General features: G+C 53.3%; 4 protein-coding genes across 10 annotated transcripts in view; 3 read left to right on the top strand and 1 right to left on the bottom strand.

The window, feature by feature from the left end:
• The first annotated feature begins 441 nt into the window (after positions 1-441).
• VAMP5 (vesicle associated membrane protein 5) lies at positions 442-9,466 on the top strand. The gene is made up of 3 exons (XM_009237127.3): positions 442-568; positions 7,805-7,942; positions 9,024-9,466. Exons 1-3 carry the CDS (start codon positions 566-568, stop codon positions 9,231-9,233), a joined length of 351 nt encoding a protein of 116 aa, XP_009235402.1. The 5' UTR covers positions 442-565; the 3' UTR covers positions 9,234-9,466.
• A 1,450-nt stretch (positions 9,467-10,916) lies between these two features.
• RNF181 (ring finger protein 181) lies at positions 10,917-13,648 on the top strand. Of its 2 annotated transcripts, XM_003775886.3 has the most exons (5): positions 10,917-11,943; positions 12,587-12,717; positions 12,890-12,999; positions 13,172-13,246; positions 13,513-13,648. In XM_003775886.3, exons 1-5 carry the CDS (start codon positions 11,858-11,860, stop codon positions 13,570-13,572), a joined length of 462 nt encoding a protein of 153 aa, XP_003775934.1. In that variant the 5' UTR covers positions 10,917-11,857; the 3' UTR covers positions 13,573-13,648. The 2 variants fall into 2 exon arrangements, with proteins under 2 accessions (XP_003775934.1, XP_024098606.1); XM_024242838.2 differs by lacking the exon at positions 12,890-12,999 and having other exon boundaries at positions 10,987-11,943; positions 13,021-13,246.
• A 962-nt stretch (positions 13,649-14,610) lies between these two features.
• Positions 14,611-18,770, bottom strand: TMEM150A (transmembrane protein 150A). Of its 5 annotated transcripts, none has more exons than XM_002811826.4 (8): positions 18,668-18,770; positions 17,950-18,130; positions 17,502-17,549; positions 17,088-17,174; positions 16,412-16,479; positions 15,953-16,080; positions 15,587-15,764; positions 14,611-15,379 (listed from the first exon to the last, which is right to left on the bottom strand). In XM_002811826.4, exons 2-8 carry the CDS (start codon positions 18,012-18,014, stop codon positions 15,138-15,140), a joined length of 816 nt encoding a protein of 271 aa, XP_002811872.1. In that variant the 5' UTR covers positions 18,015-18,130; positions 18,668-18,770; the 3' UTR covers positions 14,611-15,137. The 5 variants fall into 5 exon arrangements, with proteins under 5 accessions (XP_002811872.1, XP_054403953.1, XP_054403955.1 ...); XM_054547978.2 differs by lacking the exon at positions 18,668-18,770 and adding an exon at positions 18,362-18,476; XM_054547980.2 differs by lacking the exons at positions 17,950-18,130; positions 18,668-18,770 and adding an exon at positions 17,625-17,885.
• Positions 18,771-18,805: 35 nt separating this feature from the next.
• USP39 (ubiquitin specific peptidase 39) overlaps positions 18,806-21,347 on the top strand; it is a 44,683-nt gene continuing 42,141 nt past the window's right edge. For both annotated transcript variants that reach the window (XM_054546116.2, XM_009237119.4), the window contains exon 1: positions 18,806-19,142. The gene's annotated coding sequence lies outside the window, so the exon portion shown is untranslated. The remainder of the gene's footprint in view (positions 19,143-21,347) is intronic.

The following is a 21,347-nucleotide window of genomic DNA, read 5'->3' as shown; positions in this document are numbered from 1 at the left end:
AATAGAGGTGAAAGTCACCTAACATACAGTTTATTATTTTAAAGTGTACAAATCAGTGACATGTATTCAGAATGTTGTGCAACCACCACTTGTCTTTAGTTTCAAAACTTTTTGGGTACCTGTTTTTGGTTCTGGGTGAGATGCACTCACCAAAGTGATAAAGACCCTGCCTGGCTTGTTGATGGCATCTCCAGGACCTAGTATGGTGCCTGACCGTGGCACTCGTAGGGTGTTTGTTGAGTGAATGAATGATGCCTCTTCAGCTAAACTCGACCTAGAAGACTCCAGGGCTCACTCCACTGTGCCCATTCCACAGATCCGGCCCCGAGGTGTGCCCGTTCACCAGGCTGCGGTGTCATCCGAATTCAGGCTCCTGGGGCCCGGGAGGAGGCGACTCTACGGACCCAGGTGGCTGTGGCCCATCGCTTTCGATTTGACTTGGTTTCGGTCTCTCGCTCGGCGGCCCGCCCCGCCCCGCCCCTGCGCTTCCTTCGGGGCCACTGGCACTGCGGCCGCTCCGCAGGCAGAGAAGCCGGGAGCGGGCGAGGCGGCGGCGGCAGCAGCGATGGTGAGGGCCCGGGCGGGGCTGGCCAGCCCTGCGACGGGCAGAGGGCGAGTGGCGGGGGTGGGAGAGAGGAGTCCAAAGTCCGCGGGCGGGGGCCTCCCCTGGGGCCCACGCGGGTCAGACCTGAGGCGGTGACCACAGCTGGAGCAGGACGGGGCGGACCCTCCACACCCCGCGCGCCGCCTGAGAGAGAAACGCGTGAGCCCCGTCCTGGCTGCACCGCGCAGAGCGAGCAGGGCTCGGGCTCCCCATTCTCCTGAAGCAAAGTGGTTAAGAGCACCGACTTTGGAGTCGGACTCCGGGCTGGGATCCCAGCTCTGTGACAAGTCACTTAACCTCCCTGAGCCTCCTTTTCCGCATCTGTGAAGTGGGGTCAGTAATACCTGCCTTGTTGGGTCCTTGCGAGGTTAAAGGAGACACAATGGCAGAGAGCCGCCTGGCACTCAGAACCCACTGCTAAGAAGTGGTAGGAAATGTAACGACCTCGTCAGCCCTTTCCGCAGCTGTGAGGAGCCAAGCCTGGCTCAGGAGTTGGAAACTTGAGCAGATGGGGTGGCAGAGGCCATTCCAGCCCCATGGCAGGGTGTTGGAGGGCGAACTCCTCCCCTAGAGAAAGAGAAAGGGAGATGTTTACTCTGAAAGTTCCACTGAAGTTATCAGAGTGTGGCACAGGCCTGACTCCCTGCTAACCTCTACCTAGTGACACATTCCTGAGTTGAGTCATCCCCACTCCTGCTGCAGATCCTGGCCTCTGTCCTCACTTGCCATCTCCAAGGCGAAGATGTCAGGAACAGCTGGTGCCAGTTTCTCCCTTTCCCTAGGGCTCCTGGGAAGATGGACTGGGCAGGAAGTAGGCTTGGTGCTTTAAGATTTTGCCTTGGAGAAACTGACAGAGGTGTGATGGATGTGGCCTGGTTAGGGGTCAATGCCTGGATGGCCTCATCTCCAGGGAACTTGGAGGCAGGAAGAGGAAGTGGGGCAGGAAGGTAGCACTGAGCTCTGAGGCCAGGCCAGGAAGCTGAGGAAGGCTCTGAGAATAGGGCAGAACCCAGAGCCCACTTAAGGGTGTGCGGGGCAAGGGGTCAGGCGCGGGGTGGGCTTCAGCCGGCCCTTCGCTCTTCGGGAGAAGTTCCTGAAGTGAAGGCTGAAGGCGGGATAATTTATTGGGGGAGGTAGATACTGGGAAACCTGGGGATTGTCACGGGTACATTTGAGGCAGTCTGTGGAGCAGAGGCTGGGGAGGTCGCTCCTCCACCCATCCATCTCCTAGCCTCTTCCTGTTTCTTCTTTCACTCTTGCCCCTTTAGCTGTTTCCCTTCCTTGCACCCATCCCCTTTCCCTCCCTGGTCCTTCTTCCTTTCACTTTTCTTTTCTTCTCTATGACTCATTCAACCAACAAGGATTTCTTGGAAATGTCCTTCATGCCAGCATGGTGACAAGTATAGGGGACAGAGCAGGAACAAAGCAGTGATGGGAAAGATGGAAATGGAATGAGTAATTACTTGAATTCATTAATCTTGTAGATGATCCTCTCTTCAAAGAATGTGTGTGTTGAGCCACGGGCCTCCCTCATATGCACACAAATTAAGTTGGTAGCATCAAAAGTTTTGGTGATTCTTTAGCCAGTCAGCTAAAGTGTCTGACCTCCTTGTACCTGCATCTAATTTAGCACACGGGTTATGAATGTAGTGCCTGGAGTCTGTGTTGGTTCAGCTCCCAGATCTTCTACTCACTGGCTCTGTGATCTTGGACAGGTGATTTAACACCTCTGAGCCAAAGTTTCCCATAAAACGGAAAAGGCCAGGCGCAGTGGCTCACACCTGTAATCCCAGCACTTTGAGAGGCCAGGGCGGGCAGATCACGAGTTCAAGAGTTCAAGACCAGCCTGGCAAACATGGTGAAACCCGTCTCTACTAAAAATATTTAAAAATAGCCAGGTGTGGTGGCACACGCCTGTAGTCCCAGCTACTCGGGAGGTTGAGGAAGGAGAATCGCTTGAACCTGGGAGACAGAGGTTGCAGTGAGCTGAGATCACGCCATTGCACTCCAGCCTGGATGACAGAGTAAGGCTGTCTCAAAACAAAAACAAACAAACAAAATAACTGGGTTAATAATATGGTCTTCAATGGGTTGTTGGGTGAGGATTAAATGAGACAGAGAAAATGAACAGCAAGCAGCATAGTGCCTACCTCAGAGTATGTGCCCATTGGATGGTGGCTGTTATTCTTGCTCAAGATGTAAAACCTCAACAGCCTGCAGTGCCAGATGAAAATAAACTAGATGCAGCCGGGCGCGGTGGCTCACACCTGTACTCCCATCACTTTGGGAGGCCGAGCCAGGTGGATCACGAGGTCAGGAGATCGAGACCACCCTGGCTAACATGGTGAAACGCTGTCTCTACTAAAAATACAAAAAATTAGCTGGGCATGGTGGCAGGCGCCTGTAGTCCCAGCTACTCTGGAGGCTGAGGCAGGAGAATGGTGTGAACCCAGGAGGCAGAGCTTGCAGTGAGTGGAGATCGCGCCACTGCACTCCAGCCTGGGCGACAGAGTGAGACACCGTCTCAAAAAAAAAAAAAAAAAAGAAAGAAAGAAAATAAACTAGATGCTAGTTACCAAAGGCCCATATAAAGTTCTGAGCCACAGGTTAGAAACAATTATGTGTACTATGTGTACAAGTTTGCCATAGGGAAGAGCTTGCTTGGCTGTGCATTTTGTAAAACAAAGAGGTTTTATTGACCACATGTATTACACAATTCTTTTTTTTTTTTTTTGAGACAGAATCTCGCTCTGTCGCCCAGGCTGGAGTGCAGTGGCCCTATCTTAGTTCACTGCAACCTCCGCCTCTCAGGTTTAAGCGATTCTCCTGCCTCAGCCTCCCAAGTAGCTGGGATTACAGGTGCCCGCCACCACGCCTGGCTAATTTTTGTATTTTTAGTAGAGACAGGGTTTTACCATATTGGCCAGACTGGTCTCGGACTCCTCACCTTGTGATCCACCTGCCTTGGCCTCCCAAAGGGCTGGGATTATAGGCGTGAGCCACCACACCTGGCCATATTGTACAATTCTTGAGATCTGACTGCTAAAACAAACAAACAAACAAAAAAAAGGAGCTAGGGAAATGTGGGCCACATCAATATAATGGCTCTTATTTATTGAGCATTTAGTATGTGCCAGGCTTTGTGCTAAGCTTTTGATTTACAATATGTCACATAATCCTTAGCTAACATTATGAGAAGTCATTATTATCAGCACTTTACAGAAGAGGAAGTGGAGGTCAGAAAGGTCATATCCTCAGTCTCAGTCACTCAGCTGGTGAGTGGCAGATCAGAGGGGTGCAAAGCAGAGCCCTGCTCCTAGTCTCTGAGCTGAGTGCTGACTTAGGGAGGCAATGTTATACCAGTACTTGCGCCCATTCATCTGATGACAGTTAGAACAGTTTCTTGGATACTAGACAGGAGACGGGGAGACAAGGAGAGTTAGGATAGGGAGGGTTTTTGGTTTTGTTTCTTTGTTTTTTCTTGAGACAGGGTCTCACTCCTTTGTCCAGGCTGGAGTGCAGTGGTGCAATCTTGGCTCACTGCAGCCTCTGCCTCCCAGGTTCAAGCAATTCTCCTGCCTCAGCCTCCCGAGTAGCTGGGACTACGGGCAGGCATCACTTTGCCTGGCTAATTTATGTATTTCTTGGTAGAGGCGTGATCCGCCCACTTTGGCCTCCCAAAGTCCAGGGATTACAGGCATGAGCCACCGTGCCTGGCCCAGATGGTGTGGTTTTGAGAACTGCGTTTTCATAGGAGGAATCAAAGAGATTGAGCCCAGAAAAACCTGAGAGGTTTGAGTGTCATAGAGGGGATATTCTGTACAGGGGGCAACAGTCTGTCAAGAACATTTCCTGTGTAACTGCCACTCTCTGGCAATTACACCACTGCTTCCCTCTCACCCTGGCTCAAAATTCCAAGCCCTGAAGGCTTCTGGCCTCAGGTCTCAGAAGTGCCCGTCTCACCCTTCTTCCTTTCTCCACGCTCTGCTTGTCACCCCTCTCCAGCCTGGTGGCCATCTCCTCACAGTCTTGCTGATGGTACTTCTCCACCCCTCTGGCTGGCCTCTTTGCCATTTTCTTACTTCTACCTGTGCCTGTCTACCACCAATAGAGAAATTATCCTGAAGCACTTCTTCACTGTCACCCTTGGCTCAAAAACCCACACTAGCTCTTAAGTTTTATCAATCGCTTGGAGCCAGTCTTCTCTACCTGACATTTTCTGCCTTCTGTCCTGCCCCGTCCCTCCCATCCTCTGCCTGGTCCTCACTGTCAGGGTGTATCCCTAGCTCTCAGTGCCAGAATGTCCCCGCTCCATGTCATCCTTCAAGGGGTCACCACCCCCCCCATGGCACCCTCTCTGTGGCAGCTCTGACACTTACTATCTGTGTCGCACAGTGTAACTCTTTACTCTTCTCTAATTGTATTACATGTGTCTTTTACCCAGGGCAAAGTGGTCTCTTTAAGAATAGGCACAATTAGGCCAGGCATGATGGCTCATGCCTATAATCCCAGCACTTTGGGAAGCTGAGGTGGGAGGACTGCTTGAGCCCAGGAGTTCAAGACCATCCTGGACAACATAGCAAGACCCCATCTTTAAAAATATAGGCACCATTCATTCAGGAACTGTTTATCACATCTCTGCTGTCCGCAGATATTATGCTGAGTTACAGTGTGGCGTAAGGCAGTGTGGCCCTTGTCCTCTTGCTTACCTCCTTCCAGGGTCCCTGGAGCTTTATTTCTCACAGTGCCAGCAGAGACCTGTGTATATAGTCAGTGTCCTTTTTCCTCTGGTTGAGTGGGGGCCAAGGAGGGCCCGAGACTTGAGTCTAAGGCCTCTGTGTTCCCTGGAGCGAATGTGTTCTTTTAGGCCTGGGTGCATCTTGGCTCCAGGCAGGCCTGGCTTCGCATTGGGGGAGACTGGTCCAGATTACAGCTGGAAGCACAGCCAGCTCTTTGGAGAATGTGACCCAAATATCACCCCTTGTTGAAGAATAAGGTAACAACAGCTGTAGCATTTAGAATAGAAAATAAAAAGATAATATCCAGCATTTTCCCAGTCTCTAGCAGTGACTCTTATTTTCGAGTCTTTATCCATTCTCAAGTTTTTGCCTTGGACTATTTAATTTTGTTTTTTGTTTTGTTTTGTTTTGTTTGCTGAGACGGAGTTTTGCTCTGTTGCCCAGGCTGGAGTGCAGTGGTGTGATCTCGGCTCACTGTAACCTCTGCCACCCAGGTTCAAGCGATTCTCCCACCTCAGCCTCCCAAGTAGCTGGGATTACAGGCATGCACCACCATGCCTGACTAATTTTTGTATTTTTAGTAGAGACAGGGTTTCACCATGTTGGACAGGCTGGTCTCGAACTCCTGGCCTCAAGTGATCTGCCTGCCTCGGACTCCCAAAATGCCGGGATTACAGGTGTGAGCCACTGTGCCCAGCCTGCCTTGGAGTATTTGAATGTGGGGAAGTTCAAAGGATTGAATGATGGAGCCTTGTTGAATGCTATAGTGGTAATAATAGTGATGGCTGACTCTCAGGAAAAGGTGAGAGTGCAGTTTCCCTGCTCTCTTCGTTGTTCCTGTGTTTCCTGCTTACTGCTTCCTCCAGCCTGTGAGCGCACCGTCCCCTACAGTGGTTTGCCTGACCTCTCTTGAAGCAGGTTGCTTTTCTACCTCATGGGTAAATATTGACCTATTTGGGTTTCAAATGCCTGCCCCTCGAAACTCATGCAGGGCTAGAAAAACATGCTGGGAGAACATCTCTTGAGAATAAGAATTGCTTTTGGTTAGGCTGTATCGTAATTGGCCCACTCACTGAGTCCTTGCTTGCAATGGTCAGCACTGTGCTGGCCTCCCGGCGGGATGGTGGTGGACAAAGGCAGGGCACTGCTCCCTGCCCTCCCTCTGGGAGTTTGTGGTCCAGCTGGGGAGATAGGACTCATACACTGGGAATTCTTGGAGGCTGTGTACCAAGCAGCTGCAAGGATCCTGAAGGAGGATTCTTGGCTGAGTGGGAGGTGGCCCTCTGTGACCACCAGATCTCTTCTAACACTTAAGTTTTCTGGTTTTAAGTGGAATTCAGTCAAGTGCCAAAATGTCTGTTGTAGACAATGGGTGACGTGGGCTGGCAGGAAAAGAAGCTTGCCCTTCTTGTAAGGAGGGGAAGGGAACAGGGATGGGCTGTGGGGAACTAGGCTAAGAGGAAGGAGTTTCTGTGGTTTGCTAATCCACTGGTATTCATCTCCCTGAAATGTCCCTGCTCCTAGGCTTCTGGCTTATACCAGGGCCTCCTGCCTGGGGTCTCTCTCTGTTACGTGCACCCAAAGCCCAGTGTCTTTCTTGCACATGACCCAGACTTTCTCTCTCCCCTGTCATTTCAACCTTCCCCAGCTTGGATCCAAGACCTCCCTTCCCAGTCCTCTGAAATGAGCTGGTGTTTTCTGTTAGGCAAAGCTGCCGCCCAGGCTGGGAAATCCAAGAGTTAGTCTCATATCTGTAAGTTGGACCCAGTGAGGACCCCAGCTGAGTGGAAGGCTGGAGGCCAGAGGCCGGTACCACTGAGGTTCCCAGGCAGAGAGGGAAGTTGGGGCAGTGATATAGGGAGCAGGATCAGGCCAGGAGGCAGAACTGGCCTGACCAGTCAGAGGCCCAAGGAGGAAGATCTGAGCTTCTCAGTTTGGGGATAGAGGGGTTAGGCAGAGACTATGATGTGTGCTGCTTCAAAATTACCTTTCTAGCCTATAGGGTAGGTCTCCTCCCTGTGTGTTCCAGCCAGGTAGCTTGGTTACCCATTCTTTGCTGCCTTCTTAGGCCAGTGGGAAACCTTAGGGCAGCTGTGCATTGATTGGGTAGAGGCCATTCTGGAGCAGGTGAGAAAAGAATCAGCTTTGTGGGAGGGTGGGGTCCTGGGAAGATCCCACCTTGGGACAGCTTAGAGGAAGCTGAGGTGCTGGAAGCCAGGGCTTACCTAGACCCTAGGCCCTGCCTTGATGTGCAAGGGGAGGAGCCTGTGAGACCTAAGGTGTGCCGCACGCACCCCGAAGGCCAGACTTTCACTCCGCACATATCATACCCTTACACGAAGGATGCTGTTACTCTCATGCTGTACCCACCTACAGGGGGAGAAGGAGGCTTCTAGATCTCGGGGCAGATGTGGGCCAGGTGGGGGCCTCATGCAGCCCTGACCTCGGGCTTGGTGTCCAGGCAGGAAAAGAGTTGGAGCGGTGCCAGCAGCAGGCGAACGAGGTGACGGAACTTATGCGTAACAACTTTGGCAAAGTCCTGGAGCGTGGTGTGAAGCTGGCCGAACTGGAGCAGCGTTCAGACCAACTCCTGGATATGGTGTGAGGCCTGGGGGAGCACGGAGGGGAGGGGAGAGGATTAGGAAAGTCTCTCTTGGGCTGTATTCAGGATCTCCTTGGTGGGGTTGAGGCCTTCTTGAGGGCCAGTGTGGGGCCTCTGGGTTTCCTCAGGCACCCATAGCCTAGACATGCAACAGATAGACCCCACAAGATAAGAAGGCCTTGGTTTGAAGCTGTGGACCTTCCTAAAGGTAGAAGACTGGTATTGTTTTTTGTTTCTTTTTTACTTTGAGACAGAGTCTCACTCTGTTGCCCAGGCTAGTACAGTGGCACAATCATATTTGCTGCAGCCTCTACCTCCCAGGCTCAAGTGATCCTCCTGCCTCAGCCTCCTGAGGAAGTAAGACTACAAGCATGCACCACCATGCCTGTCTAATTTTTGATTTTTTGTAGAGATGAGGTCTCACCATGTTGCCCAGGCTGGTCATGAACTGCTAGATCCAAGAGATCCTCCCACCTTGGCTTCCCAATGTGCTGGGATTACAGGCATGAGCCACTGTGTCCAGCCTGAGTACTGGCATTGTTAACTGAGGGTGAGACACTAGGGCTGAAAGTCAAGGGCCACACCGGTGTTTGAGATGAGTCAGGCTGGGAGGGTTCCACGGCAGGTGGTATAGAAAGAGAGCAGACAAGGCCGAGCGTGGTGGCTCACACCTGTAATCCCAACACTTTGGGAGGCCGAGGCGGGCAGATCACAAGGTCAGGAGTTCGAGACCACCCTAGCCAGTATGGTGAAACCTCATCTCAACTAAAAATACAAAAATTAGCCGGGCGCAGTGGTGTGTGCCTGTAGTCCTAGCTACTAGGGAGGCTGAGACAGGAGAATTGCTGGAACCCGGGAGGCAGAGGTTGCAGTGAGCTGAGATTGTGCCACTGTACTCCAGCCTGGGTGACAGGGAGAGACTCCTTCTCAAAAAAAAAAAAAAAAAAGAAAGAAAGTAGACAAGATGGGGAGGATAGAGGAGGAGACTAAGCCTTACTGAGATGGGGTTGGGAGGAGCTGGCTCCTAGGCCAAGGGGGTGCCAGCTAACTCCCACTTTGTGTCTGGGGGTATCCACAGAGCTCAACCTTCAGCAAGACTACAAAGACCCTGGCCCAGAAGAAGCGCTGGGAGAACGTCCGTTACCGGATCTGCGTGGGGCTGGTGGTGGTCGGTGTCCTGCTCATTATCCTGATTGTGCTGCTGGTCGTCTTTCTCCCTCAGAGCAGTGACAGCAGTAGTGCCCCACGGACCCAGGATGCAGGCACTGCCTCAGGGCCTGGGGACTGACCCAGCTGGTTCTGAAGAAGCCAAATGGCTGCACTGGCCAATTCTGGTCTCCAGAGGACCTTGGTGTTTGCTCTCCCTTGACCCACCCCAGTGAGTGCCAAAGGGCAGCCCCAACATGTGCACCCCTGCATTTCCTGTCATGCCACAGACTGGCCCTCGAGGGCAGCCTGCTGTACTGGCCATGCTGGGCCAGCCCCACCTGGAGCTCAGTAAAAGCTGCTGTTTGAGTAAAAGCTGGTATCTGTGTGTGAAGGTCCCCAGGTTGGTTAATCCATCTGTCTCTACCCCTAGGGCTGCTTAAAAAGCCCATCACCCAAAGGACTCCACCCCTGGGAGATGGCTCCTTCCTCTCCCTTCCCTACTTGATCCAACCCTACACAGACAGGGAGTGTGGATGCAAGAACACAATGGCCCCCAAACCAGACCCTTGAACCAGTCCTCCCCATCTGAGCCTGTTTCTCTGAGAATGAAATCTATTATTTTTCTGTCATCTTGGGGATGCTTAGAGAACCAATGAGACTGTAGATGCGATGACAAAGAAGAAAGCATTTCACCATTTTTTTTTTTTTTGAGACCAGAGTTTTTGCTCTGTTGCCCAGGCTGGAGTACAATGGCGCGATCTCAGCTCACTGCAACCTCCACCTCCTGGGTTCAAGCAATTCTCCTGCCTCAGCCTCCCAAGTAGCTGGGATTACAGGTGCCCACCATCACATCTGGCTAATTTTTGTATTTTTAGTAGAGACAAGGTTTCACCATGTTGGCCAAGCTGGTCTTGAACTCTTCACCTCAGGTGATCCACCTGCCTCAGCCTTCCAAAGTGCTAGGATTGCAGGCGTGAGCCACCGCGCCTGGCCCAAAAAATTTTTTATAAGGCTCTCACCTTCAAATAAATGGTTTCCCCTCTGAACACTTCCCACTCCTCAATTTCTCTTTCCACATTCTATCTACCTCAAGCTTTACATCAGACTGCAGATGGGGAAAGTGACAGCAAGAGATGGGGACCTTAAAGCGCTCCTTGGTATTCCCATCTCCCTTCCTCCCTTCCTTTTTCGGCGGGGTCTCTCCTGTGTCTTCCCTCCCTCCCTCTTTCGACGGGGTCTATGTTGCTGAGGCTGGTCTCGAACTCCAGGGCTCAAGCAATTCTCTTGCCTTTAGTGCTGGGATTGTAGGCGTGAGCCACCATGCCCAGCCTGAATTCAGGCTTTTCAAAGCTACAGGGCCATATAGGGCCAGGCAGTCAGTGCCTTCAGGGCCATAGCAAAGATCATTGGGCAAAGGCATGGAAGAAGGAAATAAAGCCACACCAAGACTGTGGAAACAGGGCAGCCTCTGCCTGGGCTACTTAACTGCAGCTCAAACTCAAGTGTGAGTGGCAAGGGGAATTCAGGGTCAAGTGTGTAAAATAAGCAGTTCCTTGCTGGGTAAAGTGAGGGCTACTGACAGAAACCAGAATAAGCCTGAGTTGTGTGGAGCTTTACCCCTTACAGAGCGTGTTAGTTTCACTGAGCGCATTAGCGTCTTCCTCTCTCGGGAAAGATGGAGGAAAGCACTTGGCCCTGCAGTTGGTCTGCAACACCACTTACAGACTGCAAATTTGGGCAAGCCACTTCTGAGGTAAAAAGGGCATAATGACGCTTAGCTCCTGGGTCTATTGAGGGGATGATGGAGCGTGTAAAACATCCATCAGACTAACAGTTCTAGATGCTAAATAGTACCTATCATCCAAATCATTGAGTGCAGTGGTTCTTAAACCTGCTTCACCTGCAGAATTTATACAAGTGCCATTGCCCAGGCCCCACCACAGATCAGTTACATCAGAATCTTCGAAGGTATCAGACACGGGTGTTTCTAAAGCTCCTCCGCGCCCATTCTCTCCTCTGGGAATTAATGTGTAGCCAGGAATGGAAAGGTCTTAGTACAAGCCACCAGTTTTACAGAAGCTAGGGATAGCAACGGGCTGAAGGTAACAGTCCCATGAGCTGGTTGAGGCCCCAGGTTCTCCGGCAGAGAGATCTCTCTCTCTCAGTTGGGGAGGCTTGCCCCACCCTTTATTATTATGCCTAACACATAAGAAATGAGCAGGAATTTTTTTTTTCGGGGTTGGGGAGCAATCAAACGCAAACTCCTGAACCAACTAGAGCGCCGCGGGGCAAAAGTGTCCGGCGACGATCCGGACAGCGCATCCGGAAGCGCCGTGGCCCAACGCGCGCAGGAACCTGAACCCCTGGACCAGCGCCGCCTTTTCTCGCAGAGGCCTCTAGCATCTGTACTGTCGAAGCCCTCCGAGCTTCAGGGCAGACTGAAGAGCCTTACACACCAGACACTTGGACGCGACCGCGCCAGAAATCCCCGGGAATTCAGTCTTGGCTCCGATTCCAAAACAAATGTTTCCTCACCAGCCTGATCTCCATCATTGGCGTTAGTCTCTGGTCACCTGACTTGTTCAAGCCAATGAGAGGGGGCCGATTTAGTACTTCCGCTTTCCGTGCTGTTTAACAAGCCACTATGCCAGTCCCTCGGATACTCTGATTGGCCAGCCTCTCTCAGCTCGTCAGTTTATTGGCCAGCGCCGCTAGGCCGCTATCGAGCAGGGTCAGAGGGCTGTGTCAGAAGGCTGGGCAGCCATGGCGTCCTATTTCGATGAACACGACTGCGAGCCGTCGGACCCTGAGCAGGAGACGCGAACCAACATGCTGCTGGAGCTCGCAAGGTGGGTGCGCGGGGCTTGAGGATAGGGTCCAACCAGCAGGTTTCTGGGCTGGGGCTGGCTGGAGAAGGCGGATTACCAGGGGCAGCGGATTCTGGGGGAGGACAGATAAGTAATCTGGAGTGTTAGTCCGGGCGGCGAGACTGAAGGGTGTGGGGACAAGCATCTCGATAATTTGGGCCGTCCGTTGGGCTGGCCTGGGCAAGGGGATTGCGGGAAAGATTGGAGCTGGAGAGTGGTGGGCGTGGGGGCGGAAGGACAGCAGGCTATGGGAGGTCTCAGAGAAGGTGAGGCATGGGGGCGGGGTTGGGGCCGTGTGCTGTGAGTGGCTATATTCATCAGTAACAGCAGGCACTGCTGACTTGGAATCTGGCTCTACCAGGTTATTCAGCGTGGCCTGAGTAACTTCTCTGAGTCTGTTGCCTCATGAGTAAAATGGGAATAAACACTTTACGTGCTGGGGCGGTCTGATAGCAGTTGTAAACTATTTCCCATCGTGCTTTTTATCTAGTGAGCATCTACTAACTACTAAGGGTAGCTATTATTCCTACTAGTTGGGCAGCGTGTTTATTAATGTATAGTGGATTATGGGGGCAAAGAAAAAGCATAGTTTTCCTTTGTTCTGACTTTACATCCTCTTCCCCAGGTCACTTTTCAATAGGATGGACTTTGAAGACTTGGGGTTGGTAGTAGATTGGGACCACCACCTGCCTCCACCAGCTGCCAAGACTGTGGTTGAGAACCTCCCCAGGACAGTCATCAGAGGCTCTCAGGCTGGTGAGGACACTAATTCTTTCTGCTATTTGGGCCAGACCCACCCCTTCCCCAAGCCAGACTGTGGTCTGGTCCTTCAGTTTTCCAGGTCAGGTGGGGGCAAGTGTCCTTCAGGAGTGGGAGCTTGGGAGGCAGAGCCTGTAGCAGCTCTCCTGATCAGCACTCCTTCCTAAAGAGCTCAAGTGCCCCGTGTGTCTTTTGGAATTTGAGGAGGAGGAGACTGCCATTGAGATGCCTTGCCATCACCTTTTCCATTCCAGCTGCATTCTGCCCTGGCTAAGCAAGGTACTGCTTCTCTTCTTCCAGCTCTCACCCTGCCCTGGGCCCAGTACTCAAGCTTCTTTCTGTTCATGGACTGCTGGGGGATGGAAGAAGAGTGGCAGATGGGAGCAGGGGAGGGTGGTTATCAGCTTATGAAGATCAGACCAAGGCTAGAACACTACTCTACTTTTCTCAGACAAATTCCTGTCCCTTGTGCCGCCATGAGCTGCCCACTGATGACGACACTTACGAGGAGCACAGACGAGATAAGGTAGGGGCTGATGGTTAAGTGGAGGGGTCGTAATGGGCTCCCTCAGTCCTGTCCCTGCTGCCATCACTTCCCACCTCAGCAGGACTGGGTAGGCCTCAGAATCCCTGGCTCTGGCTGTCTTCTTAGTGACTTTGATTTGTGGTAAGAGCCTCAGCAATGCAGACGCCAGAGGCCTGAAAACAGAGCCAGCCCCATAATAGCTGCCCATCCCCTCACCCATAGGCCTTCAGTTTTGGCCCCTGCCCAGAGTGCCTTCTTTCCTTCAGGCTCGAAAACAGCAGCAGCAACACCGACTGGAGAACCTCCATGGAGCCATGTACACGTGAGGAGGTTGGGGCTGAGTGCTAGCCCTCTGCGTCTTCCTTATTAACCTTAAATCCTCATTAAAGGTTTCTTTACCCACCCTGAGGCTGTATTGATCACAGACCTGGCCAGGGGCTCTGCATCCTCCATCAGGTCTCTACTTCTTTTGGGGAAGGTGATCCTAAACCACAGAAGGCACCAGGCTGTGGTTTTCCTCCCTGCTGGCCCATCTGGACTCATGGCAGTGGTAAAGAACTGGATTACTGCATCAGCCAGGGCTTGGGCCTACGTGTTCATGGTTGGAAGGCAAAATGTGTCAGGGTCTGTTACCCAGTTAATTACTTAAAGCTGATAAACTAGGCTGGGTGCAGTGGCTCACGCCTGTAAGGCCAGCAGTTTGGGAGGCCAAGACAGGTGGATCACGAGGTCAGGAGTTCGAGACCATCCTGACCAACATGGTAAAACCCCGTTTCTACTAAAAATACAAAAATTAGCTGGGCATGGTGGCACGCACCTGTAATCCCAGCTACTTGGGAGGCTGAGGCAGGAGAATTGTTTGAACCTGGGAGGCAGAAGTTGCAGTGAGCTGAGATCATGCCATTGCACTCTAGCCTGGGCAACAAGAGCAAAACTCTGTCTCAAAAAAAAAAAAAAAAGCTGATAAACTAGCCTGCACCCTCCTCCCACTGCAATGTCTAGTTAACTTTGTAATCCCACAGGTTTTCTTTCGCTCCATTGAGAAAGCCACTTTTAATATTTTAAAATTGCTCTCTGTACCACCCCCACCTTCCCCCCACGCCTCCTAAGAAATCAAAGTTCAAACCAGACTCTGAGTGGGGGATGGGTGAGATTATCAGACCAAGTCAGTTCTTTAGATTGCTTAGAGGCCCAGAAGGGTTTCAAGCCCTTTGAAGGGGTATTTGGGTGGCACCTGGCATCCTTTGTTTCTGGCAACAGAGTGCACTCAGCACTCCTGGGGGGCAAGGGCTTCCTCCCATCCTTGGCTTATGGAAAGCCATCCCAGATCAGGCCCCCCAACTCTCCAGAACAGGCTACAAACATGCAAATTAGAATTCTTTTAATATAAAAAAAAAGTACTAAAATACCCACGTGGTTCTGCTGTGTTATTTGCCCTAAAGGAAGTGAGGGGCAGAGTGAAGAATCCCAGTGCAGCTCAGTGGGCCCAGAAATGGGCCTTTCTGTAGGCTAAGGCGTGCCCACTCCACCTCCACCAGACTTCTATCCCCTCTGCTGTTCCCAGCCCCCAATTCCTGCAGCAGGAAACCCCAGTGGTCTGGCTTTGGCACTGGGAGTAGAAGGCACCTGAAGGGCTGGCTGGGTGAGTGAGGACAGGTGACCTTTAAAAACAAAACGACACCGTGGGGTGGGGAAGGTCATGCAGCTGTGGCAGCTGGCAGGGCCCACTCCTCTATGGCACAGGTGGGCATGGGATGGCCACTTCTCCAGAAGTGAGGAAGCCCAGATCCCAACAGAATACTTTCTCAAAATTGTTTTTGGTACAAAATAAATGGAAAGAAGATATGGGGTGGGGTGCTGCGGAGGCCGGGCCAGCCACCCTCCCCAGCCCTTAGATCATAGCGATGCTCTCAGGGGCACAGTTGAGGTGGGTGGAGGTGCTGCTGCTCCCGGAGGACTTGCAGGCCCGGCCAGGGGTAGGCTGCAGTGCAGCCACCAGTGTGTCTGAGGAGACTGCCCCAAACTCGTAGCTGAAGGTGCCATAGAAAATAAGGATATCGATGACACACACCCACTCACACAGGGCTGCCCCATGTTGCAGCTGAGAACTCTCATGGACAAAGAAGACTCCACCTAAAATGAGGCTAAGGAAATGTTCAGTAGGACATATGGAAACCTGGCAACACCCCTTCTGCAGTCTCAGGCCTCACCTCTCCAAAGGGAGAGGTGTTAGTCCTCTCCCCCACATGGCAGTGTTAGGCCTCCACCCCCCATCCTCTTGGGAAGGAGAAAGGTTGAGCTAGAGGATGAGTTCCTGGCTGCCCCGTCCTGAAAGGATATTGAGGACCAGGGTGATAAAGGCGATGACAGCCAGCACACTTCGCAAATAGGCCACAGCCAGGTCCAGTGGGGCGGTGGCCCCTTGGTAGGAGAGAGCACAGTGCAGGCAAACAAAGAGCAGCCCCGCAGGGAAGGCCACGCCAGCTCCAACGTAGTGCAGAGACCTGGCATGATCCACCTGGGCCCAGAGAAGGGCCAGTTGGTGATGTGGCCATGGCCCCACCTCTCCACCCCTCCTTCAATGAATCTCCTCTCTCCCTCTTCCTTCCTCTCCCTCCTTCCAGCCCCAACCCTGAGGTGCCACACTGCAGGCAGCCAGGCCTTGTTAGGTAAAGTTCAAGGTTGGCGGGGGAGAAGGGGAAGCACCTGAAAGTTGCCGACCACCAAGAGGCCTGCGGCGTTGGTGCAGCCTGTGATGAGTGCCGTGGTGTTAACCCAAGAGTGCCGACTCTGCTCCAGGAGCTGCCCGTAGCGCAGGAGGCAGATCAGGGCCACTGGGGGAGGAGAGCACAGTTGAGGCCTTCCTCCAGCCCTGGCCCTGCCCAGCGAGCCTGTCAGCTTCCCCCAGACGCGGTGGTGCTCCTGCCCTTTCTGAGGGGCAGAAGGGAACAGACAGGCGGGTGGTGAACTAGGTTTCCTCAGGCTCCAGCCAGCAAGGTGGCTGTGTGGGAGTCAGCTTTTGGCCTTCAAGGAAGGGGAGAGAAGTTGCCTCTATTGCCTTAGCCCTTGGTGGGGAGGGCTGCACAGAGGAAGGGCTTCCTGGGCCTTTCTGTGTAGGGAGCACTGGGCTGGGCACGCAGGGTCAGGGCTAAGGGTACAACTCACCCATGAAAGCACCCATGTTGCCAATGAGGCTGAAGAGGCAGCTTTCTGGGGGATAGGAGCCACACTTGCTGCGAGGAGGGGGAAGGACAGAGTAAGAGGGGGGCAGGAGGCCCGGGGGGCCCCCATTCTGGCTCACTGGCTCTCCCCTGCTTTACCTGCACCTGCTCCTTAGCAGGCAGGCCACTGATTTATGTGAAGATCCAGGGTCCCTCATGAACAACTGGTTCCAGGCTGGGCCCCCAAAGCAGAGCTCATGTGTGTGAGAGAGAAGGGAGTGCCCAGGAGTGTTCAGGCAACCCTGATATTCTTTGCTGAGCCCTGCGGCTAGTTTGGCTATCCTTGAGCCAGAACACGGGCTGGGCAATCTGAGGGCTCCAGCTTAAATCCAGGTGCCTCCACTTATTAGCTCTGTGACCTGGATGAGTAAGACTGAGCCTGTTTCCTCACCTATAAAATGGTGAAAACAATAGCTGCCTCACTCCTGGGAGGATGAAAAGAGACAATGCATATAAAGCACTCAGCAGAGTGCCTGCCCCATAGTAACTGGCAAGTAGTGTTGTTATTAAGTGGCTCTTAGGATACTTATTATTCCTGAGACCCAAGGACAGCTCTTTGCTTGAGGGGCTGTCTGGGAGGCCCTTAGATCTCCCTGACCTGCCCAATGTCCAGGCCTTACCTGATGAGGGGGACATCGTCCAGGGTGCAGCAGGTCTTGGGGCCCCCTTGCTCAGCAGGGTCAGGAGGGCAGGACTCGTTGTAGGACCTGGCAGGCAGGACAGGGAGTAGACTGGGGGAAGGGACTGCCCCCAGGCCCTTGGCCTATAGCCTCAGGCCTCAAAGAGGACTCTCTCCCAGACCTCCCCGACAGGGACAGAAGATCCCACTCCCCAGTGCCCGCCTGAAGCAGTAACCAAAGGGGCAAAGGGATGGTGGTAAGTGGGTAGGTGGCATGAAGCCATGCCTGGGGACCAATTTCAGAGAAGAGCAGTGAGACTCAGGGTTGCAGTCTGGCTCGTGGCAGCCTCAGGCCCAAGAGGGGACAGAGATGAAGGAAGCTTTAGAGCGAGGTTGTCTGCAGAGTCCTTCATACCAGTTCTCCACGGGGCATACATGGTGGTTCATCACAGCCATGGCATACCTGTGGGAACAGAACTGTCACTCTGGCAGCCTTCCCGAGCCCCACTCAACCTACCCCACGACCCTTCTCTTCAACCTTGATTTCTGGCCCCATTCAGCTTCATTATTGTTGCTGGGGACTCAAGTTGAGGTCCCTGAGGCTTGCTGCCACACCAGCAGCTGCAGCATGTCCCCCAGCTAGAGGCCCTCTGGAAATTGCCCTGGCTAGAAGTATATTTGTCAGGGCCACCCTGCTGGACAGCAGTGGTGCCAGCTTGTCCCAAGGGGCTGTGTGCCCAGGCACCAAGCCAGGCTTTTGAGACAGCCAGAGTGACTCTGGGTACCACCCTGGCTATGACAGGACAAGGGACTTTGTGTGCATCATCAAGCTCCTGTTGCCCCCCGCACCCCGCTTTACTCACACAGTCCATATGCCAGTGATGGAGAACGCTGACAGGCTGACAGGCAGGAGGATCCAGGCGGTCATGAGGGAGGGGAGCCAGGGTGGTGGTGGTGTGGGGGGGAGGACAAGAGGTAGATGGGGAAGTGGGGGCGGACCAGCTACCTTGAGATGTTTCTGCCACAACCATCAGCTGCCCTGGCCTGGTGGAGAGAGATCAAAGTCCAGGAGTGGGTAACTGGACGGGAAGGGGGAGGGGAAGGGGGTCAACACCTTATCCAGCGCTCTCGTTGGGTCTCTGAGCGTCCAAAGTTTGGGCTGAGCCCACGGCAGAACGTGGACACCCTCTGGCACTGGGGGCCTCCGCGGTCAACCCAAATGCCACCGGCGTGCTGAGAGACGCAGGCGGACCGTAACATCTGGAAGGGAGTTACCCTCCTTCTGAGGGACCAGGGCTGGGAGAAGGGCTGGACAACCGAAGAGGCCACGCCAAGGAGAGGCTGGGTGCCGGCCCAGTGGAGAGGTGGCGAGTCGGCGGCGCGCAGGCAACCACCTGACCATCGGCGCCCTGGGCGAGGGGCGGGTTCACGCGGAAAGCCCGGCCCGGCCCCCGCTCGCCTGGGCGCGGGGACCCCGGCTGGGGACGGATCCTGCGGCCGGCGACCCCCCAGGACCCGGGACGCGAGACTCCCCAGGTAATTCCTGGAAGCCCGGAGGAAGGGAAGGAGCCCAGTACGCACCTCCCCGGAGCGCCCCGCCGCCGCCGCACCCCGCTCGGCCCCCTCGTGGCGCCGACTCTAGCTGCGGCCCTCGGAGCAGCCCTGAAAGGTTTAAAGGGCCGAGCGGCCCCGCCCCTGGCGGCCCCAGGCCTCGCCGCGCCGCCCGCCGGGACGTGGAGTCCGCGCAGCCCCGGCCTCGGTGCCCGCGCCCTGCCCGAGACTACAACTCCCGAGCCCCCGCGCCCGCGTCACGGGGGAAACGTGGGCGGTGTCCCAACTTCGGAGGACCTGGGCGCGGAGGGCTGTGGCGTGGAGACCGCTCTAAAACCGAGATGCCTAGAGGTTCCGTTTAACCGGTTCCTGCGCGGGAAGCGTCAGCAGGTGGGGATCTCGGGGCAGCCTGCATTCCAGCTCTATCTAGGATTGTCGCCGTGCACATGGCTGGAGGAGCGTCTCTCCGCCGCCACGCACATTTTGCAGCCTGCACCGGCTAACGGTGAGTCCTCTAGGAAGCTCTCTCAACGTGGCGCCCCATGCCTGCCTCTGGCCAGGGCTGCGGTGGGTCCAGAGAAGCAGACACAATGCCTTGGCTGTTTCTTAAGAAATCCAAGCGCCTGGGATTTGGCTTACGGTTCCTGTGGCTCAGCAAACTCCGGAGGAGGGCTGCTTTCATTAGATACTTTTTGCTTTCCTGCATACAAGTACACAATGTACTAGCCAGAAATCAGTGTCCAAGACGTGTTTCCCGACTGATCAACACTTATTTGAAATAAGGCAGCAGAGACCAGAGGACATCCATTCTAAATAGACACATGTAGGTGTCAGTGTAGAGTAGGTATGGATTAACATGGCCAGTGTTGGTAAGCAAAGAGGGGAAGTGAGAGACCCGGAGGAATCTGGGAAAAGGAAACAGGATAGTGTGGGAAAAATTACTGACCAGCTTCACCAAAAACTTACAGGCTATGAGTGCATTCCTGGATGTTTCTTTTTTTTTTGAGACGGAGTCTCGCTCTGTCGACCAGGCTGGAGTTCAGTGGCGCGATCTCGGCTCACTGCAAGCTCCGCCTCCCGGGTTCACGCCATTCTCCTGCCTCAGCCTCCCGAGTAGCTGGGAACTACAGGCGCCCGCCACCACACCCGGCTAATTTTTTTGTATTTTTAGTAGAGACGGGGTTTCACCGTGTTAGCCAGGATGGTCTCGATCTCCTGACCTCGTGATCCGCCCGCCTCGGCCTCCCAAAGTGCTGGGATTACAGGCGTGAGCCACTGCGCCCGGCCCGGATGTTTCTTAAATTATCGCAAGGGTGGAAATACTTTCACATAACAGAAGTGTGCCTGGCATTCTGTCTCAAAGGCGGTCCCAGTATCTGTTGGAGCCCTTGTGAGATGACAGATCATCACCTGAATGGTGCACAGGCGCAGGCTGCCTGGTGTGGGGAGCTGAAGTTTGGCAACACTGGTGAGGCAAAGGCTATGTGCAACAACAGAGTCCTGTGCTTTAGAGAAGTAGAGCAGAATAAACTGCACAATGACTTGAAGAGGGAGAAACCTTCTTGGACCCAGTGGAAAGTAGAAATGGAAGCAGAAAACCTGTTGGAGAGCCCTTTTTCTTTTGAGACGGAGTTTCACTTGTTGCCCAGGCTGGAATGCAATGGCGCAATCTCGGCTCACTGCTACCTCTGCCTCCTGGGTTCAAGTGATTCTTGTGCCTCAGCCTCCCGAGTACCTGGGATTACAGGTGCCTGCTACCATGCCCGGCTAATTTTTTTGTATTTTTAGTAGAGACGGGGTTTCACCATGTTGGTCAGGCTGCTCTTGAACTCCTGACCTCAGGTGATCTGCTCGCCTTGGCCTCTCAAAGTGCTGGGATTACAGATGTGAACCACCGCACCCAGCGGGAGAGCCCTGTCCTTAATCACATTAGGACAAGTAGTTAAAACAGGGCCAAGAAGTATGGCTGTGTAGTGATCACTGTACAAGCACACCTGGCTGAATAAACCAGTGGGGGATAAAATCCAGCCCACCTGCCTCTGGCTATGCTTTGTGCCTCAGGACAAGGGTGTGCTTCCTTGCTAATTGACAGGAACCATCTTCCTGCCCAACTGCATTCCCATTGAGCAGGCACCTTATCTGCCCAATTGGGCTGTGAACCCTAATTGGAAGCTTTGCAATTCTTAACACTATATCTTGAGCTGGGTTTGAGTCCCTATCCAACCAAGATGAAGACCTGAGGACTACTCAAGTTCTAACATGATGTGGGGGCAAGGCATAGTAGTCCAGATCTGGGACATGAGGCAGCTTTTGGCTTAGTATGACAATCTAATAGTTCCTAAAATAGAATTATCCCAGAATAGAGCTCCGTATGACAGAAGGACTCTTCATGGGTAGTTGGTAGGGGGAATTGTGTATCATGTAAGAAGTAGGACCAGATGCCTTTAAAAAGGCCTTCCAACTCTAATGCTACATGAGTCTGTCTAGTTGTTATGTTCCAACAGGGACAACTCTTAAAATAGTGTGGCAAAGCAAGAGATGAGATTTCCAGTGCTGACTCGGTGGTGGAATGACTTTAGGGCAGGTATTTAACCTCCACTTCCCCAAGTACACAAGTTATTTCACAACTCTTAGCAAAAACAGTGCTGTAAAAATAGTAAGTTTATTTGTTAAAAAAATACTGTATTTGAAAAGTACCTTCCTTCTGGGA

Source organism: Pongo abelii, chromosome 12, assembly GCF_028885655.2.
Source record: "Pongo abelii isolate AG06213 chromosome 12, NHGRI_mPonAbe1-v2.0_pri, whole genome shotgun sequence".
NCBI classification, from domain to species: Eukaryota; Metazoa; Chordata; class Mammalia; order Primates; family Hominidae; genus Pongo; species Pongo abelii.
This window is presented reverse-complemented; position numbering and strand designations above follow the sequence as displayed.

Coding starts and splice junctions, on each gene's coding strand:
- VAMP5 (XM_009237127.3), top strand. Junction 7,943..9,023: donor CAGACCAACTCCTGGATATG/GTGTGAGGCCTG, acceptor GGGTATCCACAG/AGCTCAACCTTCAGCAAGAC.
- RNF181 (XM_024242838.2), top strand. CDS start 11,858: ATGGCGTCCTATTTCGATGAACACGACTGCGAGCCGTCGGACCCTGAG. Junction 11,944..12,586: donor ATGCTGCTGGAGCTCGCAAG/GTGGGTGCGCGG, acceptor CCTCTTCCCCAG/GTCACTTTTCAATAGGATGG. Junction 12,718..13,020: donor CATCAGAGGCTCTCAGGCTG/GTGAGGACACTA, acceptor CTCTTCTTCCAG/CTCTCACCCTGCCCTGGGCC.
- TMEM150A (XM_002811826.4), bottom strand. CDS start 18,014: ATGACCGCCTGGATCCTCCTGCCTGTCAGCCTGTCAGCGTTCTCCATC. Junction 16,480..17,087: donor GACGATGTCCCCCTCATCAG/GTAAGGCCTGGA, acceptor CCCTCCTCGCAG/CAAGTGTGGCTCCTATCCCC. Junction 16,081..16,411: donor CAACATGGGTGCTTTCATGG/GTGAGTTGTACC, acceptor CTCCTCCCCCAG/TGGCCCTGATCTGCCTCCTG.